The sequence below is a fragment of the Balaenoptera musculus genome, chromosome 3 (assembly GCF_009873245.2).
Source record: "Balaenoptera musculus isolate JJ_BM4_2016_0621 chromosome 3, mBalMus1.pri.v3, whole genome shotgun sequence".
Lineage (NCBI taxonomy): Eukaryota > Metazoa > Chordata > Mammalia > Artiodactyla > Balaenopteridae > Balaenoptera > Balaenoptera musculus.
The window spans coordinates 34986369-35009298 of NC_045787.1; the positions used below are offsets into that span (position 1 = coordinate 34986369).

A 22930-nucleotide genomic window follows, 5' to 3' on the forward strand; every position below is an offset into this window, starting at 1 on the left:
TTTAAATTTTATTTTTAAAGTCTAATTTTAATCCAGACCAAACAAACAAGCAGAAAAGTGAGAAAGCTGATTGTATAGGCAGACACAGATGTACCAAATGTAAAACAGTGGGTTATTAACAGAACTATTTACATGCATATTTACAAGCAATCCTTTTGTACATTAAGTTTTACTTTTGGTTAGTTGGAAAAAGATTTTGACATTGGTAAAAATATTAATTAGGTAGGGCTGAGGTGGTACCACATTATAGTAATAAAAGTATTAGAAAAGTGATTCTCAAGGTATAGCAATTATAAAGCAGATGAAAACTTGAGTGACAAAGATCTAGTAAAATTCTCTAGTAAAAAAGTCAATGCAACTCATGCTATAAAACAAAAATGAGAAAGTCATATAAATAAAGCAGAATAATGTTCCAGGCTTTAGGGTAGTGAGGTTAGGTGAAAAAAACCAATTCTAGAATTGCAATAAATCCTCAGTGAAGAATCTTGGTTGTTTAGTTGGGAGTTCTTAGTCTTTTTTTTATTCCATTTTAAAAGCCCTTGGTCTCAAATAGCATCTGGATATGTAAATCAGTTGTTAATGATATATTCTAAGACTTCAGTGCTAAAGATATTCATGATTCTGATTCATATTTGAAACTCAATTCACTGAGACACTAAATGTAAAACTACGTGAAACCTATAATACTCATATCTAAAAAAGGATGCTACATTTTGCAGTAATATGTATTTCCAGGCTAAGAATTTTTCCCTCAAGAAAAGTAGAATTTAAAGGATAAGCTTCTAACCAGCTAGCAAAATTTACTTTCGACATTTTTCATTTTTTTCAAAATCGATTTTATTGCAGCCAAAACAGTGGAATTAACTGTACATAATAAACTATTATATATATATACACATTTTAAGTTATAGGGAATAAAGTTTATTTTGGCAGAGAGTGTTAAACAAAATTAAAGTTGCATACATTAGTAACATAACTCAACATCCTTAATTTGGTATAAGTGTGACACATTTTCTTGCTTTCCTGTGTTCTGCTAAATCACCATAACCTAAACTGCTTTATAAAATTGATATGCTGAAACTCAATTTTACTGTTTTCGCTTACGCTCTGATTCCAAACAAAACTTTTCATAAGCTTCTTCTATCTCTGGGTCCATCTCATCATCAATATCATCCAAGTATCTGTGAAAGAAGCAAATGTGACAAGTTTAATGTTTTTTAATTCAGAAAATGTCTAAGATACTAAGCCATGAAAGTTAAGTATGTGTCTCCCCACCCCCCATGACCCTTTCTACCAACATGTGACAAAACTATCTTGCCAATCCTACCAATTGCTGATGGGTCTTTCTCCTTCCTCCTCCCCCATTTCTAGTACAAGGCCATATGTTGAAATGCCACAAGTTCATTAGGGCAAAGAGAATATAATGCTTACCAAACAAAACTTTAGAGGATAACCTGAAATTCAATGCCAAGGACAACTTTAATTTCCAGTAGTATACTCTCGGCAGGGCTGAACCTTCCTGATTGTGCTTGGAAGCACATCCCTGTATTTTTTTCTATTAAACTAGTACATAAAAGTATGTTAACATTAGAAAATCTTACACTGACTTATAATTAAAATGTTACTACTTAGAGACAGAATAAAGGTGGTTCATTTTTTTTTTTAAATCTACAACACATGAGATGGGATAAGAAAAACTGAAGTCACAGATTTAATTTATTTCCACCCTCCACTTATGAAGAGGAGAATCTAAGTAGCCTGTCCAAATTCACATGAATTGTTAACAGAACTGGAACTAAACCTCACAAGTTCTTGGTCCTTCCATATACAAAATGCAGTACAATCTAATGATAAATGAGTAATACAGTAAAAGTTTATTTTATTACAAAGAATGGCAGATGAAGATTGAGAGATGAGAATAGGACTATATGTCTATCAGTCCAAACATTTTTATATAGTTATCTGTGTTTTAATTTTAATCGTTTAACAGCTAAGCTTTGAGCCTTTTACTATGTGCCAGGGGGCTGTTTCAAGTATTTATGTATCTCACTTAGTTCTCAAAAAAACTCAAGGAGGGGTCTACTATTCCTATTTAATAGATGGAGAAACAGGCACAGAACTCGCCCAAGATCTTACAGCATTAGAGTCACTTATTTAAAGTCTTAGGTATACCAATAGTATCTATTTTATAAAAACTAACTGTGTGAATATGCTACATTAATAGTTTTTCCACCTTAATTATATGTAATTTTCAGAACCATAGTGTTTTCTCTAATATGATTTTCTGAAAATTTTTGGTAAATAACTACTACATATATACCACTATAACACCATTAAATCAAAATGCACATTCTTTCATCATCTTTTCTAGTCTAATCTCCATCTACAAACTGTGGCCACAGAAATTTCACAAAGAAAGCAGCTAAAGATGAGAATTCCCTGGCAATCCAGTGGTTAGGACTCCACACTTCCACTGCAGGGGGGCCGGGTTCAATCCCTTCTTGGGGAACTAAGATCATGCTGGCAAGCCACACGGCATGGCCAAACAAAGCAAAACAACCCCCCCCCCCCAAAAAACAAGCCCAAAAAATCCCAAAAAAGAAAGCAGCTAAACAGAACTTACGGATCACCACCCCCTGATAAATCTGTTCCATTTTCTTCATAATCTGGAAAAAAGTCTTCTCTTTCAAGTAACTCTTGATATTTCTCTTGGTAATCTATAAAAAATAAAAAATTTTAATGCTGAAAAATATTCATATGAAATGGCCAGTTATCCCTAAAAAGTTTTTTTAGTATTATGCCTTTTCATTTAAGCAGATACATTTAAATAACAGTAAGGTTCCAATTACATATTTAAGAATATCTTTTACAAAACTTATATTCTAATTGGCTTGCTTTCTCTCTCCCCGCCCCCAAAATATGCTCATAAATTATACAGTTGGCACTTGAGGGTCATTGACCCTCCACACAATTGAAAATCCACATATAACTTAGTCCGCCCTCCTTACGCACGTTTCCTTTGTATTTGCGATTCAACCAACCCTGTGTAAGTACTGTAGTACATATTTAGTGAAAAAATCCACATATAAACAGACCTGTGCAGTTCAAACCTGTGTTGTTCAGGGGTCAACTGTATATTTAATATTCCTCTAAATATAAGATGGAAATCAAAGCCACTATGAACATAACAGAGTACATTTCACACCCAGTGTGCATGCTGTTTACATTCTCTGCTGCTTCTTTCCATCAGACAAGATATTGTCCTAACTTGTTGGGGAAGAACATGTTTCTTCCATACTACTGTTTTTCCTTCCACAAGGAGGGATTTCAATCAAACCTCCTAGCTTCTGGCTCCCCCATTACTCCTTCCCAAGGAGGTAAAGTGAGCTACCTGGCTAGCAGGTAAGAGCCATCATTGCTTGAAGTTTCTCAATCAGAGGAGGCTAACCTAGCAAACGTTCTGAGCGTAGATTTTCTTTTCTTCCCTCTCCTTAGAGACAGCTGGAACGTAGACACCTGATAAATGTTTCAGCTATACTAACTTTCCCTTGGTTGGGCTCTTCTAAGGCAATAATAGGTGATATTATAGCTCTCCATCTGCCAACTGTCTTAAGCAGAGTTACCGAGTATCTTTTAAGATTAGCATGTGTGTATGAAGTCCTTACTTCTGAATAATAAAATGGGTCAGTGTATATTAAAACTAGTTATCTTACAATTAGTTTCTTGTGAACAACAGCTACCTCAAATTTCAAGAGGATGATGTAATTACATTTAACTCGATAGAGACCATGTTTTTCCAAGATTGTCAGTCTCTATAAAACTCTAATTCCAGCTTAAAGGGTTAGTGATATTTTGATACCCAATCTTGGCAATTTGGAGACAATTTTAACTAAAAAACCTTCCTGCAACAAATACTTAAGGCAACAGATAAAACATTCTTTTAAATGTACGAATGAGTTCACACACACACACACACACACGCACACAAAATCAAGTCACCAGATGACAGAAACGAGAAGGGAACTGAAAGCCATACATAACTACTGCAGCTGGGAGGCTGACGGACCAGGTGGTCTTAGAACAAAGGGCTTGGGTTTTAAAACCCACAGAAGGTCAGAAAGCAAGGCCTTGAGTCCATGTGAAACAGAGAGATGGAATTCATGGCCCAAGTCCATCTCACCAACACAAAGGCTGAACATTCAAAGAACTGGTATTTCAAGCAAAAGGTGAACCAAGGAAAAACGAAAAACACCTCGGTGGCAAAGGGAGATGGCAAAGAAGCTTGTTTGTCTCTGCCTGGGTTTGGGGTGAGGACAGAAGTACTCTGAAGAAACTGGTTCCCCAGAGAATTTTTAACAATGGGCCTGCACTTCAAATTTCTATTATCCACGTAAAGAATCCTTACGACAAGAAAATAGAAACTTGTTCCAAGCCAGTATTACCCCTGTGGCTCCTGGCACAAGCAAATATAAATCCCCCTTTGGAGAGATGTTCCTACAATCCAAGCCACAAGTTTTCATAAAGAAAAACAAACAGGCAGTTAAAACGCTGGAGCAGTCATGAAGGGCCATAGTATATGCAACTTAACTTCAAATGATTTAGAAAAAAAAAGTGAGTGTGGAGAGAACAAATGATAAATGGAGTAAACTGCTGAAGGTACATCTGAGTAAAAGATAGATGGATGTTCTCTGCACAGTTTTACTTTTATAACTTTACTGTAAGTCTGAAATCACTTCCACAAAGAAAGTTTAAGAAAGACAGTTAAATATGAGATTGCAAAAAAAGATCACAACATAAATCATTTTGTATATGACAATTAGAAATTTTTGTAATCATTTTGTATATGACAATTAGAAACAGTAGGGTTAGAATGAAAAGAAAACAAAAATATGAAGCAAAAATAAGCATGTTTAGAATGATGAGAAAAAAAGGACTCAAAACTTTAAGATCAAGATACTTTGAACAAAATGCAGAAACAAAATTCAGTTTGAAAACCAAATTGAATTTCTATAACTAAAATAGTCACTAGAAATAAGTAGGAAAAACAGATTGGACAAAGATGAAGATTGAAGAACCAAAATGAATCAAGGTAGCCTCAAAGAATAAGGGAAGAAGGAAAATTTGTCTCACCAGACATAGCAAGATTTACAGTAGGTAAGAAAAATTAAGAATGCCGTATTGGCGTCAAGACAAACAGAAGAAAGATCCACATTCATGGACACAGGAATAAGACACAAATCTATAGGGAGTTACATGGTACACAGAGGGACGTTTTATCCAAGAGAGGAAGGATGACCTGTTGCTGAGATGAGTAACTATAGAATATTTAAGTCCTACCATTTACCACATATAAAAACTAGCCAGATGGATTAAACACCTAAATATAAAAAGCAACAAGGTTTAGAAGACAATGGAATTTGATCATAGTAAGGAAACTAAGTCACAGAGAGAACAAAAAGGACTTTAACACTCAAAGCTTCTATGTGACAAGACATAAAATGGAAAGACAGCACATACTGGGAGAAACTAAGGATCACTTTCCAGGCCATGTAAGTAATTACAAATCAGTAAACAAATCAGTAAGAAAGACAAATGATCCAACAGAAATACAGGCAAAGGACACAAACAGGTGATTCTCAAACAAAGAAATCAAGAGGTCAATAGAAACATGAAAAGAAATTCACTACCACTAGTAGGGAAATAAAAGTTTACAATTTCGTACAATCAGACTGACAGAAAAATAGGTCTGGTAACAATAAGTGTTGCCAACAATGGGAAATAGGAACTTTCACATGTTGCTGGTGGGAATATTAAGTGGTATAATCATGATGGAAAGCAGTTTAGCAACATTTAGTGAAGTTGAAGATGCATATAGCCTATAACGTAACAATTCTACTTCGTTACCCTAAATAAATTCCTGCACATGCACAAAGATCCTTAAAGATGTTTGCACAGCACTGTGGGAAGTAACAAGTGTGAACCAACCAACCATCCATAAGTGGGAGGGGATCTATAAACTGTGGTTTACTCTGAGTAGGTTATTATTTGGCATTTAAAATGAATGAACTAAAGCTATATATACATCAATCAACATGAATACCAAAAATACTGAATAAAAAATAAGTTGCAAAAAGATGTGCACAATAAGGTACCATTTAGGTTAATACTACTGTGTATGGTAATACCTATCATTTACAGCCATATGTGAAGTAAAAAGACAGCACAAGGACACCAATGTCAGGACAGTAATTACCTCTGGGGGGGAAGTTATGGAAGGACTGGACTTGAAGGTGAGGTATCAATTATAGAAACAGAGAATGGTTATTATTACCTATAAAGGGTTTTATTTCTTTGAAAAGACCCCAAGTATATATTGATAAGTGAAATTGGTTCAGTCTTGACAGTGAATCAATATGCCCTTTTTTGTGTGTGGTTTTTATATTTTTGAATATTTCATAATTTAAAATTGAGAAGTTAAGCGGTTCTTCTTTCTACCCCTTTGTGCCTGAGGCATAGGACAGTCAGTGCCTGCTATCCAGAGGAAACAAATGGGAAAATTCTGATAAGCTGGTTGTAAGTTTGTTCAAAGTGGGGAAATGTTCTCTTGCTCACAGTGCAGTTCTGTTTATCACAATTAAAGCACTCATTCTATAAACGGCTCTTTTCTGGAAGGGGAAGTGTGCAGAGATTTAGATTTTAATTAACTGACCCACCAAATATTAATAAGATCCACAGTTCTTAGTATCTGCAAGTATTAACCTGTACCATGAAAGCTGCTGACTACATAGTGAACCACAACCATCTTGCCCTTCCACTGTAACTACCTGAAGGTTTAGAAGATAAAAACAAAATATTAGAGGAAATATAAAATAAAAATGCGTGCATTTAATTGAGGGATTCTTCCAATCCTTCATTGTTAGGGTGACAAGACACTATATACTGAATCAAACGTTCCACCTGAAATGGTTCCAAGTGGTAACTATAAGAATATTCTAGTGAGACAAACCTTTACCCTATATTTTAGAACGACGTGAACTCTTCAAAAAGCTACAACTTTGTGCCAGTGAGGGTATGGTTTTCTGTAATTTACCATCTTACCAAAAAATGGCCGGGAAATGACTGAGACCACATACCTGGATCAGCCGCAGTGAAAGGAACACCATCAGATGTATAAAACGTTGGCTCATTCTAGGAGGAATCAGAGCGATTAAAACATGTTATCATTTCAGAGTTGATTTTTTAAAGCACATTAATTGAGCATGGCTGATTTCATTCATCTGTACCTGATAATACAAGAACAAGCAAAAAACTAAATTTCTAGCAGCCATTTTCATTTCACTGGGAAAGTCTATGGTCTTCAGATTACTATTCTATTATCTCAAGTTCTTGTGGGTCTAACCCCACCGTCTGCCGCCTGTCACACCCTTGGTGACTTGGTGTGTCGTGCACTGTAATTTAGTGTCAGCTGATTTTTAGTTGTGGTTCCCACCCCCTGCAACCATTTTTTTCTTTAAGTAATTCCAAGACTGGATTGTAAGAGCATTCCTCCATAGTTTCTTTCTGTTTGATCCTGTCGAGAGCTTCAGGGCATCACTGGCCTGGTAACCATTTTCATTTTCTTAATTTACTTTACTACAAAATGCCAAGTAAAAGTTTGAAATGCAGGCCTTTGATCATGAATTCTCTGGAAAAACTGCTTTGAGGAATCCCTACACTCACCCAAGTCCAAGTCAAGCCTTATTCATTTCCCTTGCCATTGAATGGCTCTTTGTCTAGTCTACCCTTTCACTGAGGATTCCTTCCATGGCTGCCATGTGACTCTAAGCCAGTGAAAAGAGTTATTAGGTATTAAATTCTGAGATAAGTTTATGTAACTTATCTACAAATTGCCAAAACTGAATTCAAGCAATAACCAAATTTAAAATGCAAACACTGGCATACCATAAAATAATTAGGATCATTTTCAGGTGTTGCTTCCCTGTATGTTGAAGTTGCATGGACTCTACCCCAGTTACTTGACCGGAGTTCTACAAGCTTCAAGAGCATCTGTTTTACATCTCTGCAGACAAAAGTTGAAAATGAGTTAAAACGAGCAAGTGTTATCATGCTCTAATATATCACAGATGCCTAAAACGTTGTTTCAAAAATTTAACATGCTTTGATATTCTAGACATTTCCTATAGTAACACAAATTTATCTTTTTTAAAAAATGCACATCACTCCTTTACTATACTGATCTGGAAAAAAGGATTTAGTACAGTTATGCTCAAATGAGTACTGGGCCCAAGTGAAAGGCCAAGCAACTGGAACATGATTCAGAAATCTGGCACAGTGAAAGACACACTTGGTCGTGATCAAGAGGCATTTCACTGCCATAAAACGATAAGGCAGCAGAGGGATTCTAACACACACAAGAGGATGAACTCCTACACCTTAGAACTCAAGGAGCTTATCCCATGTTGGTGTAAGGAATGGCTTATTTTCTGATGACCACATGTGGGAATATTTTAATAGCCATCAGAAACCCCAGAAGGTTTTCTTTTAATTATATAATTTTTTAATCTACAAACAATAAATGCTGGAGCGGGTGTGGAGAAAAAGGAACCCTCCTGCACTGTTGGTGGGAATGTAAACTGATACAGCCACTATGGAAAACAGTATGGAGGTTCCTTAAAAAACTAAAACTAGAACTACCATATGACCCAGCAATCCCACTACTGGGCATACACCCTGAGAAAACCATATTTCAAAAAGAGACATGTACCACAATGTTCATTGCAGCACTATTTACAATAGCCAGGACATGGAAGCAATCTAAGTGTCCATCGACAGATGAATGGATAAAGAAGATGTGGCACATATATACAATGGAATATTACTCAGACATAAAAAGAAATGAAACTGAACTATTTGTAGTAAGGTGGATGGACGTAGAGTCTGTCATACAGAGTAAAGTAAGTCAGAATGAGAAAAACAAATACCGTATGCTAACACATATATGTAGAATCTAAAAAAAAAAAAAGTTCTGATGAACCCAGGGGCAGGACAGGAATAAAGACGCAGACGTAGAGAATGGACTTGAGGACACGGGGAGGGGGAAGGGAAAGCTGGGACGAAGTGAGAGTAGCACTGACATATACACACTATTAAATGTAAAATAGATAGCTAGTGGGAAGCAGCTGCATAGCACAGGGAGATCAGCACAGGGAGATCAGCTCAGCGCTTTGTGACCACCTAGAGAGGTGGGATAGGGAGGGTGGGAGGGAGATGCAAGAGGGAGGAGATATGGGGATATATGTATACGTGTAGCTGACTCACTTTGTAATACAGCAGAAACTAACACATTGTAAAGCAATTATACTCCAATAAAGATGTTAAAAAAAATTAAAAATTAAAAAAAAAATTATATACTTTTTTGTAAAAGTAAATACAACACATAAACATTCAGGATTGATCCCGATCTTCTGGAGCCAGGGAGGAAATATTTGTTTGAATTGCCACACATATTACATTCATTCTCCACTGGAATGACTAGAGCCACCCCGTCACCTGACTACAGAATAATACAGGACTGGCCCCTGGGAACATAAATAGGCTCTCTTGCTTTCCCTCGCTGGTCACGCCTTAACATGGTTCCCCCATCCCGTACTCAAGCAGGTCCTTAGTAATAAACAAAGCATTAGCTAACCCCCCTGAATTACTTCCTGTCCACACTCTTGGACGAGTCTTCCCTTGCTTGGACTGACAACCCTGCCCCCGAGGTGCCATTCTGACTAGACTGCATGAAGGGAGTGGGTGCAAGAGAAAAAAATGGCTAATATGAAATTGGGAGCCACTAGTCCCCATCTGGAGCTACAGCTTACAGACATGGTCAGTTTGATATGTGTAGGGGAGAAGTGCAGAGGAATGGGATGGGCAGGGAGGGTGTCCTTGGGAGTAGCTGGTCTGCTGCTCGCCCTCACTTCTTGGCCTTGCCCTGGGCAGCCACAGCCTCCATGGCTTTACACACAGTCTCCTCATCCCCTAGGAACTGCACAGGCTTGATGGGCTTCCTGTTCGGGTCCAATTCATAGTCAGCAGGCTCAGCTCCATGACAACCTCTTCAGAGACCCTCTCTGCTTGAGAATGCCGCTGGAGGTTGGTGCCACGGGCTACAGTCAATACCCCTTTCCTCTCCTTGATCTGGGAAACTATTTCTTCCTTCCAAAAGGGCAGAGCTCTGGTAATAGTATCCTCAGACTCTCACAGGAGGGTAGCTAATCTCCAGCGAGGTCTCCATCCCTTCGATTCTCACTGATGTTGCTGTGGACGGGGTGACTGGGCTCCACTGGAGGCAGGGGGACTTCAGAGGAGCGCCTTCAGATCTTTACTGGGCCTCGCTATGCTTGGCAGTGGTTCTGCTTTACTGAGGCCAGACGCCCTCACTGCCGCCCGCTGAGGAGCCAAGTCCTCACCTCTGAGAGCCACATCTGGTCAATGGCATCCAGCACTGTCCGGAGGGTCTGAATTGCTCTCCTATGCACTGAGGTGAAGTCTACATGCTCGCACCCCACTGCCTGGCCCCTGATGTCTTTTTTTTTTTTTAAGACAGGCTTGAAATTTATTCCATGTAACTGTGGCTATATATGGTTCTTAAAGGCAGTGTGATCCTGCTAACACTTTTATACCTCCAACTGGACTTATAGTGGTACTTTACCCAAATATTTATTGAGCTTAAAAGTATTAATCATTTTATTTTTTAATGGACTCATATTCCCACAGGAGTATCTTAACTTCTTCCATTTATAAGCATAATTGAAGAAAAGTGGCTAGGTGAGCAGAAGCCATAGGTAAAAACAAAATTTCTGTAGATCTATAAAGAGTATTCTGATGAAGCACAACAGACTAAAAACAACCCCAAAGAAAAAGCAAGGAACTGAGATCTACTGGCTATCTATATTACTTCTTTTCCTACCTGCTGCAATTTGCGTCTAGGACAACATTTTCAATTCTCTGAATAATTTCTTCCATGTCAATCTTTCCTTTTTCCTTCCAGGCATCTTCTAAAACTGACCCTGTCAACTAAAAAAGCAAGTATCAGTAAAATAAAGAATTTAGTAAAGTACAGAAATTCTAAAAAGATATTAGTAGCAGTTCAAGCATTCTTTAAATAAGACGAATTTAGCAAGTTAAATATTCCTAATTATTTTCTACCATCTAATATTCAAGAATCGCTATACTTTTTCTTGACAGGGAAAAGGAATGAACTATAGCAGAAGTTTAATCATAGGCTTTATATGCCAATGACTATATGGCACGTTTGCTATATGACCAAGGCTATAAAATTTTAATCAACATATCACTTTTTGAAATATGCAACATCCAACAAGTATAGAAACTTAGAATTTAAAAAACACAATCAAGAAAAAATGAGTTAAGGATATAAACAGGTAATTCACAGAAACTAAAAAAATGGCTTACAAACAAAAAAAGGCTTAAATTCACTAGTGCTTTTAGTCACGGAAATGCAAATTAAAGTGAGGTTTTTGTTTTTACTCATCACGATGACAAAATAAAACCTAGGATTGATTCTATCCATCACTGATAAGGATATGGGAAAAGAGGTATACTCATTCACTGTTGGTGGGAACACACTCTGGCTCAGCATTTGGAAGAGAAATTTGGCATTACTTATCAAATTAAGGTATACATGCTCACTGAGCCACCAAATCTGTGGGTAAGAATTTAAGTTACATAAACAACTGCATATATAAAGATACAATGAAAGATTACTGACAGTGCTACAGTGGCTAAACTGAAAATAACTGTTCAAGGATGGAATGGATAAACAATGTGCATGCATACAATGGAACACTGGGAAGCTACTGAAGAAAGAGCCGTGCAAAAATCCAAGATCTTCATTTGGTGGTAAGAAAGCAAGCCACAACAGAGTAAGATCTTATGAGAGCACACATGCAGATAGAGGAAAGGAAGGAAAGGGACTTTACGTATGGGGTGGAGTGAAGGACTTCCATTTTTCACTTCTAAATTTTGCTTCTTATATTAAACAATAAGTATATATTGCCTTTCCAATATTTAAATTCGAGAGTAAAGTAAAATGTCAATATTTAACTTAAATAACTTACTCTTGGATCTATTTGTGTATTATATGTACTTTCCTTCCTTTAAATTATACACTAAAGGGATGAAACAGTTACATTTTAAGAAAAAAAATAAGTAAAACCTACCTTCAGTAATTTTACTGCACAAATTAAGTTGTCATCCATAGGATTAGAAAAGAGGGCATTCAGCAACTCCCGAAGACCGACCTGAAGAATGTCTGCCCTTGTAACCTGTCCATTTGTTCCTTTGATCTTTTGGGGAAAAGAAAATGAAAAGCAACTATGCCAAAATATAACACAGATATACAAATGGTCTAACAAAGTGCTGGCAAAATAAGTGGTTTAAGTTAAACAATACAAAACATATGGTCAGGATAATTTAAGCCTCCTTTAATATTACTGCTTCATAAAGCAGTCTCTAGCCTATTAACACCTTTTTGGGAACACAGAGCTTTTTTCTGCTTTTTATACTATTTAAAAATACTCTAACTTGCACCAGAATGGAATATGTATCTCAGCTCTCTGGCTTGAAGAACTGTAGGTTTAGGAGCCATGCCTTATCTTTATAACTCCCACCACACATATCATCATGACTTCTACACAGGAAGTTCAACTGCGTTCTTAAAGTGACAATTCATTTAAGGTACATTTTATATTGGTGCTCTTATTTGGCTTATACAAAAATAAACTGAGAAAGATTAAGGCATGAGATTTTTTTAAAAATTAAGGCCACCTGTGGTAAAAAGGGATAGTAAATTAGGCACGAGACTGGACAAAGACCTTTTAGATGCATTGACTGAGACGTACATTTGACGGTGGATTCGTGTGTCTTTTCAGTGGTATTTACAATACTAAGTCCTCAAATCAGGGTTTAAGAAGGTATACCGATATCTGGGACTAACTAGTCGAAAAAAAAAAAAAATCAAGCAAATCCATTACAAAGTAATATTCAGCACTTATGTTGCCTACCAACAAGCATATACTCAAGTATACCACCAATTTAGCTGTAGACTTTGTACAAATACATTCTATATAGAAGATTAATATATAAAATAGGACCAAAAAGAACTACTGTAGGTGAATTAGGTGAAAAAAACCAAACAAAAAACACAGAAACTCTAGTCTCTCCCCTCTTCAAAGTTTTATGCTCTGTGGGGCAAGTTGCTTTTGGGTCACCATCTGAAAGTCAACATACTAAATGTGCTAATATTTATGATACAAGGATTCAAAAAGGTGTGATTGTCTGTATTCCAAAAGCTTGAAATCACATGTAAACCATGGCTTTCCAAAAGTACATAAAGACTTTAAAATGCTTAGTAACTATCTCCCAACACTGCCCATGAACAGGAAGACAAAATGGTACATATGTTCCATTTGAGGACAGATACTACCGTGAGTAGGTACTGAGACTATTTTATTTATATCCCATTTCACTCTTAACGTCATAAAAGAGTAAACACAAATCCCTTATTGAGATCAATTTATATTCTCAGGCTTTGTCAGTACTAAAAAGAAAAATTTCTCCTCACCTCCAGGTTAAGATAAAGTTCTCCCAGAAAGAGTACAAATGCATGGAATCGTTTTCGAGTCACTTCATCCCCTTTTGCAGCTTGATCTTTAACTTCATATTCAGTCCGACATCTAATAAAGACATACCTTTTGTAATCTCACACTGCTTTGTTTTTTAAATAGTCAAACAAGATGACCATTTGTCAGTTTGGTTGTTCACAAGCAATAGAGAGGCAAGTACAATGCACCAACACTCTGATTTTCTGTAATAAAAAGTGTTCCTGTCTATTGTAGCGATCAGAATATGTATTATCTTTTCATACAAAGATTCCTAGTTTTAAGAAACTGATAAGAATAGTTGAAAATAAACCTATTACTAGAACAAATTGTAACAAGTTACAGCTGCAGATTTCATGAGGTTCGCTGTACATTGGCACTAAAAACAAAACAAAAATACCTCACTGCCTCACCTTATTTATTGCCTCATAGGCTTTTTAAGAAAGCACTGTTTTTATGCGAAGCATCTCTAAAATATTCTGCTCTTGTTGAAATACGAACTTTGAACAGAGCTTTAAAATATATATATAAATACAGACGACGTCCAACTAAGCTGAAAATGAATTCTTATTAAGCCCATTATTCTTATAATTTCTATTATACAAATCAGAGAAGTCAAGTAAGAGGAGAAGTCCCCAGTTGAAACCACATAGAAACATAGAAGGCAATTAATTTGGTCTTTGTTTGGGTCTTTGTTTCTAATAGAGACTAAAGGAGTCAATTAATTTTCCCTTGTTTGATTTCTCCCTGACTTGGTCCATTCACCTTAGAGCTTACATAGTTCTTATTATCTAAAATAATCACAATAAGCCTGTCATTGTCTATACCAGTGAATTATGGTGTCAGCTACTGTTACTAAAATGAATTTTTAAAATGTACTTTTAATGCTCACCATTTTGGTGTTAAAGATTTTTTAATTTTTATTGATAAGGTGTAAGAACATGCTAGAAAAGTCATGTGTTTTATAAAACTGATTTTGATAGTTCTCCTTTTAAAGACCAAGGGACTGTCTTGGTCCCTTATGAAGGCTTAATGGCTTTCATACCTGAGGTACCAATTTAAAAAATTTTCAAAAAGAACCTAAAGAAAAAAGTCATTTCTTGTCCAAGAATTTACCTTGGTTCAGTTTATGTATCAATCATAAACCCAGCTTAGCTTATTGTGCCAATGCTTACAAGCTATATTAAATGAGTAACATCTGTTTGAGTCAGACGTGGAAAGAGATTGGTTATCTTCTCATACATACTAAGTTAATTCCTCATCAGAAAAAAAGTGGGGATATCTATAAATAGAGCACTGGTTAATAATGGAAAGGATCAGTTAATTAATGCCAATTCAGTTATCCAAGCACCTTGTTAGCTGCTTTCCTTTCTGTCCTTCCTTTTACAACTTTTCTGCTAAGAGCTTCGATGAAATGACCTTTTTGTTTTATCAACGCCATGACTATTAGATTATATATTAATATATGTTAATATATGTACAAATGCAAATTCCTACCCTTGTACATGGTTGATTATCTAGGTGAGAGGAAAGACTCTAAAACTTTAAGCTAAAGATTTTCAATTATAAAAGCAATACATGGCTATTTCAAAAAGGTTAAAACAGAAAAATATAAAGAATAAAGACACTGCAGCCCAGAAATAACTGCTGGGAAGGTAACTTCTATCTGTTTCAAAGTATTCTACATTTTTAAGTTAACAGAATTATGACCTTTTCACTTGTTATACGATTAGTGTTTTTCCATGCTGATAGCTTTGACAGTATCCTAGTACTAGAGAAGCACACACAGGGGATACAGAGTCAAAAGAGCCAGAAGAGTGATTCTCAACCATGACTACACAGTAGAATCACTCGGGGAGATTTATAAACCATGCCCACGCTCTCCTTCAGTCTAATTATATCAGAATTTCCAAGACTGGGGGCTTAGCCCCATTTTAAGTCTCTAGGTAACTCTAAGGCAGAGCCAGGGGTGAGTAGCACAAGGGAAGATAAGCAAGCCTTTCTGCCATCCTACCTCCTCAAAGTACCAACTTTCACATCTTTCCAGAAGCTATAATTTGTACTTTAATTATTATGTAAGGTTAGGTATCTTTGTAACTTTGTCATTTATATTTTTCCAAACTGCACCTATCCAGAGTCATTCCAAATACTTCTATTAAAAATAGAAATATTTCTGGCCTTTTTCTTACTCATTCCTAAGAGGCCCCTCTTTTCATATTAAATAAATGAGCTCACTGCCATGTGTTACAAATGTCCCTATTTTTACTTCACTTCTTATAAATTTATGACTCCTCCAATATTATAATCTATATGAAATTAAGTTTAATCTCTTGTTTTAGGGCCTGCAGGTATCATGTCTTGCTTAAAAAGGCTTTACCAACCTAATATTTTTGTTTGTCATTTTTTCCCCTAGTATTTACTGTTTTAGTTTTATATTTCAAATATATTTTGGTGTAAAGAATAAGACAGGAACCCATCTTTGTTTTTTTTCCCCCCAAACGACTAGCCAGTTATGTCAGCAGCACAATTTGTCTTTTACTTATGTATCTGAAGTGTCACCTTCGTTAAAAGCTTAATTTTCAAGTGTCTCTGGAGTGTACTTTTGGAATCTTTATTCTGTTCCAGTGCAGTTTAACCACACGATGGAATACTTTGCAACCATTAAAAGTATCTTTAAAGAACTAACAGGCAAACTCTAATAAACTCAAAGACAACCTTCTTATTGAATAAAAGAACTCAGATTATAAGAAAATTCATTTCCCTACATTAGCTCATTAATTCAATGTCATCCCAAAACATACATAAATAACAACATTTGTGTAATTTCACATGCTGATTCTAAAGTTCAGAGAAAATAAGCATGTAAGAATAGCAAAGAAGACTACACACACACACACACGAATGGGGAACTAACTAGACTAGTTGTGAAAAAATGAGTTTTTTAATAGCCTGGTAATAAAACAGGAAGAGAACAAGTAATGAATGGAATATAATGAAAGTCCAGAATCAATGCAAATATAAGGATGTAGTGTGATAAAGGCAGCAGTTCTAATAAGGAATGGATCATTCAAAAAAGTGGTATGGGAAAAATTGGTTAAACATGTGGCAATAAATGAAATTAGATCCTTACTCAAGCCAAAAGTACTAAAAAATATGTAAAGTAACCATTTTTAAGATCTTGGAAAAGGAAAAGGCCTTTCTAGGCACAAAACCAAAGGCAGAGACCATTATAAGAAAAAGGCATATATATGACTATAAACTTAATACTATACAAATAAGAATGGTCTGCCCTTGGACTTCCCTGGTGGCACAGCAGTTAAGAATCCACCTGTCGGGCTTCCCTGGTGGCGCAGTGGTTAAGAATCCACCTGCCAATGCAGGGGACACGGGTTCGAGCCCTGGTCCAGGAAGATCTCACATGTCACGGAGCAACTAAGCCTGTGCACCACAACTACTGAGCCTGTGCTCTAGAGCCCACGAACCACAACTACTGAGCCCGCGAGCTGCAACTACTGAAGCCTGCGTGCCTAGAGCCCGTGCTCCACAACAAGAGAAGCCACTGCAATGAGAAGCCCGCTCACCACAACAAAGAGTAGCCCCTGCTCGCTGCAACTAGAGAAAGCCCCTGCACAGCAACGAAGACCCAATGCAGCCAAAAATAAATAAATAAATAAATTTTAAAAAAAAAAAAAAAAAAAAAAAGAATGGTTTGCCCTATTCTCCCCTGCAACTTTCTATAAAGAACAGTCTTTAGCAAAGAAGAATGGTCAAATTCTAGTACATTTAGAAGTAGTTTTCCTTTAATTTCATATATACACACTAACCTTTGAAGTAGCAATTGGCGGAAGTTGCCACTCTGTGGGCTAATTGTCAGATGATGGGACAGGTAATTACAGAGGCGAGCTCCCATGTAAGAGAAATTTGGGATAGATGTGGCCTTTCAAAAAGAAAAAAGTTTTATATGACACAGACACATCAAGTTATTAATGCAAACACTTAACAGCAATATTCTAAAGAGGAAAAACATTCCTGCCCCCAAAACTGTACAGAAAAATGTACAAGTCATTTGTAATTGTTAGGCATAAGGATATTAACTCTCCCTCCCAACCTTACACCAAGAACCAGAATAAGTACAAAGAAAAACATTAAGGTAAGCTCTCCCCACCATTTAACCGAGGTTAGCAGAAAGCAAAGAGATAAATCTCTCTTTACACCAACTAATTTTTGCACAAAATATGTACATGTACCCAGTTGCATAGTGCCAATTATGAAGTATATTTGCCAAACTAATGATCTGTGGCATTTCTCAGGAATAGGATGGCACCAACTTTGGCATCTAGCAGTCCAGAACAAGAATCCCAGGCCTGTTTTGTGACCCTGGATATCTCTAAACCTCCCTGAGCTTCAGTTTCTTGATTCCTAAAGAGGTAATTAATGGTACCTGATGCAGAAGATTAACATTTCAACAACACTCCAAACGCTTGGGGTAAAAGAGGAAATCAAAAGAAATAAGCTATTTTTAATAAGAAGACAGTGGAAAAACACTGAGTATCAAAGACTGTGTGACATAGCCAAAGAAATACTCAGGAAGTTTAACTTTCACTGCAGTTTTTAAAGAACAGTAGAACACACACATTAAGAGGTTAAGGGACTTGGCCAGTCTCACAAAGGTAGCAGTTAACCAGAGTCTAGATCTAACAAATGGCCTGATGCCCCTCCAATCCTATGTTGGGTCTAGTTACTCATGTGCAACCTTAGACAAGTCATTTAACCTCTGTTAAGCTATGTATAAAATGGGGATAAGAGTAATACCTTGCAACCACTGAGGACTGAATGAGTTAACTACAGGTCAAGTGTTTAGCATTGCCTGGCATGGAGTAAGTACTTTATAATTAGAACTTTTTATTTCTAATTATTTCCTTGCTCACACAGGACCCTGTACATTTCTCAGCACGGAAGAAAGACTGATTTCTCCCGACATTCATGTATGTGCATCTGGTACCCCAAAAGACTTGAAATTCAAAAGTTATACTTTTCCCATTATTGGCATTGCCTGTTTTCCTTTACTTTTAAAATTTAAAGTAAATTTAAAGACAACAAGGCTGGTCATTAAAGTTTCCTGCTTCCCTGCTATACCTCAATTTTACTTCCATAGACAACCACTTTCAATTCTTTCAGCTGAAAAGGTTTTAACCTCCGTATCACCATGCTCCATGATTTGAGTTTAGCCATTTCTTACTAGCTCCCCACGAAGGAAGATGAGCATTTACTTTACACCCTGTTTAACCTTACTTCATTCCACTATGGTATAACTATAGATACACCGTGATTTTTTTAATTAGTTTTGTGTTTCCCTTTACAGCTGTACCATGTATTATGCTGATTTCTCCTCTCTTGCACAACCTTGTTTTCCCTAGACTTAATTTTTTCTACTTTTTAAATATTATTTCTCACTGACTTCTCATTAGTTTGTTCTTCTTAATATCTTCAAACATAAGGGAGTGTGCTCATCTTACCAGGGAAGTCTTTCCTGGAGCATTCTGCCCGATTCCAGCGAAGCCTTGTACCTCTAGGCCTACTATGTGCGTGGCTACTATCTTGGGATCTCCTTTCACCATCATCTGGATGATTCACTTAGCCTCTCCTGTAAAATTCCCTGTTTCCTAGTTCCCATGTCTTCATCCTTAAATCGTCCTTTTGGTGGAGTACCTCCTTCAATAACTTCAAGAAGGATTATGATAAAACTTCAAACTGGTTACTCAGTGCAAAAAGATCTAGACAGTCTAATTTTTTTAGATTTTCAAGCAACCTTTTTAGCCTCATTCCATCCTTATCCTAGAACCTTTTTGGAGATTCTGCATCATAAATCAGGGCGATTCTCGACTTTCCCCACTGGCTTGGAATTCAACTTTTTAAAAAACCCGCCAGGTCAGCTACCACTCACCCATCTGTGTTCTAGTCTCCAAAATGGGTACTTCTATCTCCTTTCGCCGTATAAGTCCTTATGGGCTTTTGGTGTTTTAAAATCCCCACACTGTCATTTTAATAGTATTTGGTGAGGAATCAAAATTGAATATGTACGTTTAATCTGCCTTTTTTTTTTTTTAAACAATAGGTCTTCTCTCGTTAGGTGCTATGAGTAAATTCCCTCCATGAAACTTAAGAACTGTTGGTAAATCTATATCACTGACCATAGAATGTTAGAACTTAAAATAATACTAAGTACATCTTTGAAGCATTGGCTTTGAGACAATCACAGAAATTGTAGTTTGTTAGGTTAGAGCCTTTCTAACCAACCCTGATATAACACGAGCATAATAAGAACTATAATAACAATATAATTCTGATATAAGAACTATAATCAAGCAGCCTACTGAAGGGCTGAAACTAAATAGAGCCAGAAAAGCAAAAAGAAAAAAGTAAAATTCTTCCATTTTCTTATCTAATATTCCTTTTTAATCCATTTAGATGGCAAAAGTAGGAATCAGGACAAATAGAGCAGTTCTATCTTCCTAAAACCTCAGGCATTTTCAGAAATCTAAGAGTTAGCCAGGTAATACTGGGGTCCAGTAACAATCCAGAACAAACTGGAAAAGTAGTCAAATGAAACACTAGGTAGGATTACGAAAACACAAAAAAACAACCTGCTATCATAAGTCACCCTTACATATATTCCAAGTTTGAGCTGCTCTTTCAGCAATGACTGAAACAGAAATATAACCTTTGGTGGCATTTATCTCCTACTCTGTTTCTGGCCAGTCTCCTCACTGACCTTAAATTTGTCTTCAAAATTGAGTGTTGTCTATTTTTTCCCCCTTAAAATAGCGTTAATGTGTCAATGACCAATATGCTAGAATTAAAACTAAACTTTGTGTGAACAACCTAGACTGACATTAGATTTTTTAAAGGAATTGAGATGTAAATCCTTGACATTTTTAAAGACAAGCAGAAATGTTAAGACTTAAATCAAGGTGTTTTGTGGTCCTTTTTTTTTTTTTTTTTTTTTTAAAATAAAGAATCATTTATGAGGCAAAAAAGTTCTCCCATGACTTTTTTTCTCCCCTACTCCAATAATGGCAGATTCTTATAAAACAGAGGTTTGGAAAAAAGGCATGATACTCATGTAGTGTCCTCAGAAGTGTCCAAAGCTCCTTCTAACTGCCTGTACAGAGCCTTGGCTACACAGGAAAATTTGCAGTCTGGCTCTAGTCCTGGATCCCTAACTACAGAAATTCTGTACAACAGAGACTTAAAAGCTCTCATGAACCATAAAGAGTCAAGGAGTGTGGAGGCTGGTGAACATGTCCCTGGCCCCCCTCAAGGAGCAGCCACCACCTTCGGGCATCAAGGAAGCTATCCAGTGACTGCCCCATGCTATTAGCCAACCTACCTGTTGATAGATGAGTTCCACAAGTTCTTGCAAAGCATCATCTGTTGTAACCCAGCCATTCAGTGTCTCTGCAAACTGTTCAATTTCAGTTTCAAAACTGCCAGGCTGCTCTGTAAGATGATTCAAAAAATCCTGAACATATTCTGACAAAGTGGGATAATCCTCACAACCATCCTCATAGGATTCCTATAGATCAAAATGTTAAAAAAAAAAAAAATTAATCCATGCAACTGGCTAAAAAAACATGAAGCAGCTTTGAGTTGGGATGTCTCTAGCTCAGATGATATTTTTAAGAATCCTTAACCTGATAAAATGTGTTATTTTCTTCAAAAAGTTAAGTCCACTTCTTCCTTGCCCAATAGCCAAAATGTTATAATAGAAGGGCTTCATCTAGCTGGGTAGAGAATTGTCTTCTCACCCCTGGTAGATTTACAAGATGGCTGAGAAATAAAGTTTAAACCAATATTTCATTATAATACCAAGATCAAAATTAAGATTTAGAGATACAATAAGATCCAGGATTTGTTTCAAAATGGGAGGGGGAGAGGGACCAGAGATATAGAAACAAGAATGGCCACCTGGAGCTAACTATTGAGGCCATGGGCATTCATTATACCATTCTCTATCCTTGTAGACATTTGACAATTTCTATATTGAAAAAAAAAGTTTGTCATCTGTCAATCCCCAAGGACATGGAAATAAATATATAGTTAAGTGACTATAAAATATCATAGTGTACAGTGGTAGGAGACTTGCTATGTCCAAGTTTGCAGCCAATCTTGATAGTTGCAACAGTTTCCAATTAATATCTATCACTATCACCCCAATGTTCATAGCAACATTATTTACAGTAGCCAAGGCACGGAAGCAACCTAAACGTCCATTGACAGATGAATGGATAAAGAAGATGTGGTACTTATATACAATGGAATATTACTCAGTCATAAAAAAGAATGAAATAATGCTATTTGCAGCAACATGGATGGACCTAGAGATTATCATACTAAGTGAAGTCAGTCAGACAAAGATCATATGATATCACTTACACGTGGAATCTAAAAAAATGACACAAATGAATTTATTTACAAAACAGAAATGGAGTCACAGATGTAGAAAACAAACTTATGGCTACCAGGGGGGAAAGGAGGGAGAAGGGATAAACTGGGAGAATGGGATTGACATATACACACCACTATATATAAAACAGATAACTAATAAGGACCTACTGTATAGCAAAAGGAACTCTACTCAATACTCTGTAATGACCTATATGGGAAAAGAATCTAAAAAAGAGTGGATATATGTATATGTATAACTGATGCACTTTGCTGAAACTAACACAACATTGTAAATTAACTATATTCCAATAAAATTTTTTAAAAAATATACCACTATCACCTTTAAGTAGTTCCCAACCTTTTAATTAAAAGAACACAGAGCCATATTTTAGTACTATTTAATTTTTAGAGAGACTTACAGCCAATAAAAATTTCTGGGAAGACAGACAAGGGATAACAGTGGTTACATCTGGAGTGAGGAAACATTTATGTTATAAATACCGACCCTTTATTATGAAATTGTGAAAGCAGTTAAGCATTATAAATGCATGTATATTAAATAATTACTTAATGTTAACCACAAACATGTGTGAATTTTACAATTAAAAACTAGTTTAAGTTTCTGATATACAGTTTAGAGTTTTACAGATTTGTAGTATCCTACTATTAATGACAATGAAAAGCAGGAAGTCTACAGGTCCCAGTTGATGGTACTGATTTCCTAACTGTTCCTATCAAACGTCATTCATTGTGGCAAAATGCAGTTTAGAACACTGATTTCAGTCTTTTTCCAAATAAGCATAACTCTTTTAAGA

At 36.3% G+C, this 22930-nt stretch overlaps 1 protein-coding gene and 1 pseudogene across 2 annotated transcripts in view; both read right to left on the reverse strand.

The window, feature by feature from the left end:
* The window catches only part of PAIP1 (poly(A) binding protein interacting protein 1), a 29227-nt gene continuing 6297 nt past the window's right edge, over positions 1–22930 (reverse strand). For both annotated transcript variants that reach the window (XM_036848409.1, XM_036848410.1), the window contains exons 3-11: positions 21058–21243; positions 17492–17604; positions 13631–13742; positions 12228–12353; positions 10955–11061; positions 7942–8059; positions 7134–7188; positions 2624–2717; positions 1–1181 (exon numbers count right to left, since the gene is read on the reverse strand). In XM_036848409.1, coding sequence (XP_036704304.1) covers positions 1088–1181; positions 2624–2717; positions 7134–7188; positions 7942–8059; positions 10955–11061; positions 12228–12353; positions 13631–13742; positions 17492–17604; positions 21058–21243 — 1005 coding nt within the window. In that variant the 3' untranslated portion in view covers positions 1–1087. The remainder of the gene's footprint in view (positions 1182–2623; positions 2718–7133; positions 7189–7941; positions 8060–10954; positions 11062–12227; positions 12354–13630; positions 13743–17491; positions 17605–21057; positions 21244–22930) is intronic.
* LOC118891929 lies at positions 9471–10782 on the reverse strand (annotated as a pseudogene).